At 43.1% G+C, this 6,973-nt stretch overlaps 1 protein-coding gene across 13 annotated transcripts in view; it reads left to right on the top strand.

Moving 5' to 3' along the window:
* Nucleotides 1-4,367: 4,367 nt before the first annotated feature.
* Nucleotides 4,368-6,973, top strand: part of MTX2 (metaxin 2) — a 77,959-nt gene continuing 75,353 nt past the window's right edge. For 3 of the 13 annotated variants that reach the window (XM_069577131.1, XM_069577130.1, XM_069577136.1), the window contains exon 1: nucleotides 4,546-4,780. Coding sequence is in view for 1 of the 13 variants with exons in the window: in XM_069577125.1 (XP_069433226.1) it covers nucleotides 4,741-4,780 (40 nt within the window). In the remaining 12 variants the exon portion in view is untranslated. Of the gene's footprint in view, nucleotides 4,781-4,876; nucleotides 4,972-6,973 lie in introns of all 13 variants that reach the window. The other 10 variants (XM_069577133.1, XM_069577135.1, XM_069577137.1 and 7 more) reach the window with 9 other exon arrangements.

Raw genomic sequence — 6,973 nt, 5'->3', positions numbered from 1 at the left:
GTGGACTCATTTTTGCCTGTCCAAATTCTTAGTGCTTTCTCAGGGCTTTGTTTCAGGTTCCTAAACAAGGTCTATAATATGGAGAAATCTTAAAAAAAAAAAAATCATTGTGTCAAAAAGCAGTCAAAACATTTTATCTTCAGCTTTAAAGTGACAAACTAAACCTGGTAATAGAACTTGAATAGATGATGGATATTCTTCACTTTTAAAAGTTATATATAATTCTCTGCTGTACAGAGAACAGACAGGAACTGAAAGATTTTCTTTCAGTTGACACTTAAGTACCTGGAACAGTTCATTTCTCTTGGTCAGTGTCACTCATGGGATGAGGAGGAGGAAACTGGGCATAGCATACACTTTATTATCAGTGTTAACACCCTCAGCACAAGAGAAAGAAAGAAAGAAAGAAAAAGATAGTGCTAAGTCCTGTCCGACTCTTACGATCCCACAAACTGTAGCCCGCCAGGCTCCTCTGTCCACAGGATTCTCCAGGCAAGAATACTGGAGTGGGTTGCCATTTCCTTTTCCAAGGGATCTTCCCAACCCAGGAATTGAACCCAGGTCTTGCGCACTGCGGGCAGATGCTTTAGCGACTGAGCTATGCAGGAAGCCCAAGAGATAAACCTATTATCTCTACTTCTTGGCAATTCTGAATCTCAGCCAGCAAGATGCTGTTGCTTCTTAAACTCTGCTATGTTTATGTCCACGTGAGTTTTTGGTAAGTTGAAATTCAGTTTAGCAAGTTTCCTGGTTGCAGAGGGTGATACTGATGTGTGTGTATGTGTGCGCTCAGTTGCTTCAGTCATGTTCGATTCTTTGTGATGCTATGGACTGTAGGCCACCAGGCTCCTCTGTCCATGGGATTCTTCAGGCAAGAATACTTGAGAGGTTCTCATGCCTTCCTCCAGGGAATCTTCCTGACCCAGGGACTGAACCCACATCTCCTACGTCTCCTACATTGCAGGTGGATTCTTTACCACTGAGCCATGGGGAAAGCCCACAAATGTTGCTTTATCCTTAAGAAAATCATCTACTGTAGTGAGTAGAATTGTGTCTCTTCTCTCCCACAATAAGATAGGTACAAATTTCTGATCCCTGGTACTGGTGATCTTATTTGGAAATACGGTCTTTGCAGATGAAATCAAATTAAGATGAGGCCATCTTAAATGAGGTGGGCCCTAACCCAATGACTGGTGCCCTTATAAGAAGAGGGAAATATGCCCACATAGACACACAGCCTCTTGTCTATTGACAAAAGTAAAAGAGGAGAGTGAAAAAGCTGGCTTAAAACTCAACATTCAGAAAACTAAGATCATGGTATCCAGTCCCACCACTTCATGACAAATAGATGGGGGAACAATGGAAACAGTGACACACTTTATTTTCTTGGGCTCCAAAATCATTGCAGATGGTGACTGCAGCCATAAAATTAAGATGCTTTCTCCTTGGAAGAAAAGCTATGACAAACCTAGACAGCCTATTAAAAACCAGAGACATTACTTTGCCAAGAAATTCCGTCTAGTCAAAGCTATGGTTTTTCCAGTAGTCATGTATGGATGTGAGAGTTGGACTATAAAGAAAGCTTAGTGCAGAAGAATTGATGCTTTTGAACTGTGGTGTTGGAGAAGACTCTTGAGAGTCCCGTGGACTGCAAGGAGATCCAACCAGTCCATCCTAAAGGAAATTAGTCCTAAATATTCATTGGAAGGACTGATGCTGAAGCTGAAACTCCAATCCTTTGGCCACCTGATGCGAAGAACTGACTCATTTGAAAAGACCCTGATGCTGGGAAATATTGAAGGCAGAAGGAGAAGGGGATGACAGAGGATGAGGTGGTTGCATGGCATCACTGACTTGTTGGACATGAGTTTGAGCAAGCTTTGGGAGGTGGTAATGGACGGGGAAGCCTGGTGTGCTGCAGTCCATGGGGTCGCAGAGTCGGACACGACTGTGTTACCGAACTGAACTGAGACACACAGCAAAAATGCATATGATGATGTGGGGCAGAGATTTGAGTGATATGTCTACAAGCCAGAGTAGGCCAAGGATAGCTGACAACCCCCAAAAGCTACAAAGAAGCAGGGAAGAATTCTTCTCGGCAGCTTGGAGAGAAAGCATGGTTCTGATGACACCCTGATTTCAGACTTCTAGCCTCCACATATTTGAGAGAATAAATTTCTATTGTTTTTAGCCACTCAATTTATGGTTACATGTTATGAAGCTAATATACTAGTTAAAGAAGTAGAACTATGGACCAAAAACTGTAATAGAGCTATAGAAGCATAAAGAAAGAAGACATTGCTTTCTAAATGTCATGGACAGTAATTCTCAGAACATCATGTTTCTTTGCAGAAACTTAGTAAGCTATCTGACTTTTAAATTTACCGTGATTATTTTTATTGAGGTATGATTGACGTAGTAGTAGTGTTAGTTGATCAGTTGTGTCTGACTCTTTGCAACCCCGTGGACTATAGCCCACCAGGCTTCTCTGTCCATGGGATTCTCCAGGTAAGAATACTGAAGTGGGTTGCCATTCCTTTCTCCACAGCATCTTCCCAACCCAAGGGGCAAACCCTGGTCTCCTGAATTGAAGGCAGATTCTTTACCGTCCTAGCTACGTAGCAAGCTCTATGATTGACATGCAACATTATACTAGTTTCAGATGTACAGCATAGAGATTCAAAATTTGTATGTATTGTGAAATGATCACCACAATGCATCTAGTTAACATTTGTTATTCTGCGTAGTTACAGTGGGTTTCCCTGGTGGCTCAGACGGTAAAGCATCTGCCTGCAATGTGGGAGACCTGGGTTCGATCCCCGGGGCGTGGGTGTGGGGGGGAAGATCCCCTGAAGAAGGAAATGGCAACCTACTCCAGTACTCTTGCCTGGAAAATTCCATGGACAGAGAAGCCTTGTAGGCTACAGTCCATGGGGTCTCCAAAGAGTTGGACACGACTTAGCGACTTCACTTCACATAGTTACAGAAGTATTTCTTGTGATGTAAACTTGTAGGATTTATTCTCTTAGCAACTTTTAAATATGCAGCACATTATTACTGTATCATGTATTGCTGTGCTGTACATTATATACTCTTGACTTATTTTATAACTAGAGAAGTTTGTACCTTTTTATTTCTTACACCCTGCCTCTGTCACCCACCAATCTGTTCTTTGTAACTATAAGCTTTCATTTCTTCTGTTTTTTTTTTTCATGTATAAGTGAGATCACATGGTATTTGTCTTTCTCTGACCTATTTGTTAGGATAATGCCCTCAAGGTCCATCTATGTTGTTGCAATGGCAGTATTTCATTATTTTCTATGGCTGAATAATATCTCTTTGTATGGATGTATATACAGTGTACCTATATATTGTGACCTTGGGCAAACCACTTATGTTTTTAAGCCTCAGGCTTCCCTGGTGGCTCAGCTGGTAAAGAATCCGCCTGCAACGCTGGAGGCCCGGGTTCGATCCCTGGGTTGGGAAGATCCCTTGGAGAAGAGAATGGCTGGAGCCATTCTAGAGCATTCTGGGCTGGAGAATTCCATGGACTGTATAGTCCACCGGGTCGCAAAGAGTCCAACAAGACTGAGTGACTTTCACTTTCTTATTTGCTTCAGCTACTTTCTCTCTGGCAAGCATGGTTGAGTAAAGAAATAATTAAACAATGTCTGTCCATGGACCAATCAACAGTAGCTGAATAAAGGAAATTAATGTGGATTTGAAATCTGGGCTTGAGTGGACTCCCTGGGAAGGCAGTTTAACCTTCCTGAGCCTGTTTCTTTACCTGTAAAAGGGCAATAAGATCTCACCGGGTTGTTTAGAGGATGAAATGAAATAGAATACTGTATATATATTTTAAGTCTGGTATTCAGTGGACGCTTAGGAATGCTACAGTAATACGTGGAATCTAAAAAATACAACAAAGTAGTGAATATAACAACAACAACAACAAAAAGACAAATAGAGAAAACAAATTAATGGTTACAAGTGAGGAGGAGGAAGGGGCAATACACGAGTGGGAGTGTGGGAGGTACAAACTACTGGATGCAAGATAAGCTACAGGGGATAAGCAGGACACAGGGATATAGGTAATATTTTGTAATGCAAATGGAGTTTAACCTTTAAAAATTGTACAAACATAAAATTTAAAGGAAATGGCAACCCACTCCAGTATTCTTGTCTGGAAAATCCCATGGACAAAGGAGCCTGGCGGGCTACAGCTAATGGGGTTGCAAAGAGTCGGATACGACTAAGTGATTGAGCACATAGAATCATGAGCTGCCTCTTGTTTGAAATCACTTAAAAAAAAACCAAAACTTATTTGCTTACAAAAATTTCGCTTGGAAAGGAAACTGAAAACTTCTGGGGTACACCCGCCCACGCTGTACGCCAGAGTCGGGAATCAACTACTCTTCCCTTCTCCCTCACCCTTCCCGGGGTGGCCCCCAGCGGCCGGGAGCCCGGGGACAGGAAATGCCAAAGAAGGCGGAGGCGGGGCCGGCGGAAGCGCTCGCGCGCCGCTGTCAGCTGCGCCGGAAGTTCCTGGCCAGGCCTGGCGGTAACCTTGGAGTCTCAGCCTGTGGTGCTGCCGCCACCGTCGCCGCGGGGGTGGGCTTTGGGAATCCGAGCGTCAGCCGGAGTCAGGCCTGTTAGGTGCCCGGAGTCTCCGGGGTTGCGCGGGAGTTCGCTGAGGATCTCGGGGAGCAGGAACTGCGGGCGCAGGGCCGCCCAGCCGACATGTCTCTAGTTGCGGAAGCCTTAGTCTCCCAGATCGCAGGTAGCGTGTGTGGCCGCGGACCCGGACGGAGGCGGGGGCCGGCGTGGGGTAGTCGTAGGGAGCAGTGCGGCTTTAAGCACTGCAGCTTTCCTCCAGCCTTGCAGCATTAGACGCTGAACCCAAGCTTCGGGATAGAGGCGGGCACTGACTACCATCTCCTGGATGAGAAAACGGGGAGAAACGTGGCTAAAGTCAGCCTGGAGGAGTGGAAATCCCATGCGTTTTTCCTGGGCAGTGCTTTGTCCAGCTACCCATTGGGTCGGGAGGTGTTGGGATAAGTGGAGAACGCTGTGGGCTGGAATTAAGGTGAGGGGCGTGGCCATATCCGAGAGCTTCAGAGTTAAGTATGGGGGCAGCCTCCGTGTGGGACCTGAAGTTCAAGGTGCATGTCACTAATGAGTCGCCATTGTCATTTGAGAGGTTAATGAAGTTTCATCTCAGAGCAGCACAGTATTGCCATTTGCTAGGTCTTCAGCATTCACTGACACATTTTAAAGACTGCATGAATTTTTTGAAACACCTTTGACATGACGGACTGAACATGACTGTTGTAAATAGAGTTACAGTATATTTTGAAATTTTCTGTTATTGAATATATTTCTGTTATCGAGGTTCTTATTTACTGTAGTGAAAGATAGTAAATATTGTTGAGAAAGTGAGAGATTATTGTAGGTATAGGTTGATGGGTTAATCTTTAAATGGAGTTAGTCTTAAACGTCCTAGAAGTATTTTCATTGAGTACAGTAAATATTTAGTTACCCAGGATACTTAGGTACCTTTGCAATAAGGTAGTATTTTTGAAATGGAAAGTATTGAATGTCATGGAATTTGCCAAAATGTTTTTCATTACATCTTTGTTAAAATTCATTTCCTTTTTCTTTTTCTCGCTCAAAAACATTGTCTTCTAAAAGTGAGGGAAGCTCCCACTAGATTGCAAGCTTCTTGAAGGCAGAAATGATACTTACATTGTTTCTAGTATCTTGAGGACCTGTCGGTGCTCAAGAAGTGACCTGAATCAATGAATAATCAATCTTGAGATTTCAAGCAATGATTATTTGTTTTTACTGTTCATGTTTTTTAAAAAGTTAGATCATGAATGTAGATGACTATATTAAAATATTTCATATATTTAATATTTAATATAATAAATATATAATATTTAATATATTAATACCATATTAAAATATTTCATAATGTATGCTGATACTGGTATACAGTATGCATGTTCCCTAATGTGTGATTTCTTAAGGAAGAAATGAATATCTTTTAATCAATCTGAAATTTTACTTCAATTACTGAAATTTAGGAGTTTCTATGAATTTGATCAGTCTGCCATCTTAGCCTGGAAAATCCCATGGATGGAGGAGCCTGGTTGGCTGTAGTCCATGGGATCGCGAAGAGTCAGACACGACTGAGTGACTTCACTTTCATTTTTCACTTTCATGCATTGGAGAAGGAAATGGCACGCCACTCCAGTGTTCTTGCCTGGAGAATCCCAGGGACGGGGGAGCCTGGTGGGCTGCCGTCGATGGGGTCGCACAGAGTCAGACACGACTGAAGTAACTTAGCAGCAGCAGCAGCAGCAGCCATCTTAGCTATTTGGGGTGATCACTCTAGGAGGAGGCATTTATAGATGGATAATTCAATAAGTGGTGTTGGGACAGCTCCTAAGTTATGACACTGCAAGAATAAATTCTAGATGGATTAAAAATTTAAGTGTAAAATAAGAACAAAAACCAAATTGTAATAAAATAATTAGGAAAAATATAGGTGATATAGTGTAGGATGCGGAGAAGGCAATGGCAACCCACTCCAGTACTCTTGCCTGGAAAATCCCATGGATGGAGGAGCCTGGTAGGCTGCAGTCCATGGGGTCGCAAAGAGTCAGACACGACTGAGCGACTTCACTTTCACTTTTCACTTTCATGCATTGGAGAAGGAAATGGCAACCCACTCCGGTGTTCTTGCCTGGAGAATCCCAGGGACAGGGGAGCCTGGTGGGCTGCCATCTATGGGGTCGCACAGAGTCGGACACGACTGAAGCAACTTAGCAGCAGCAGCAGCAGCAGTGTAGAATGCCTAAGCAAGACCCAGAGTTCAGAGTGCATGGAAGAAAAAATTAACAGAATTTTTGCAGATACATTTTAAAAGCTTCGTATGATGAGGCACATAAGTTTCTACAAATTAATAAGA

The sequence above is a fragment of the Ovis canadensis genome, chromosome 2, assembly GCF_042477335.2.
Source record: "Ovis canadensis isolate MfBH-ARS-UI-01 breed Bighorn chromosome 2, ARS-UI_OviCan_v2, whole genome shotgun sequence".
Lineage (NCBI taxonomy): Eukaryota > Metazoa > Chordata > Mammalia > Artiodactyla > Bovidae > Ovis > Ovis canadensis.
Note: the sequence above shows the minus strand (reverse complement) of the source record. Positions and strands in the feature narration are given on the sequence as shown.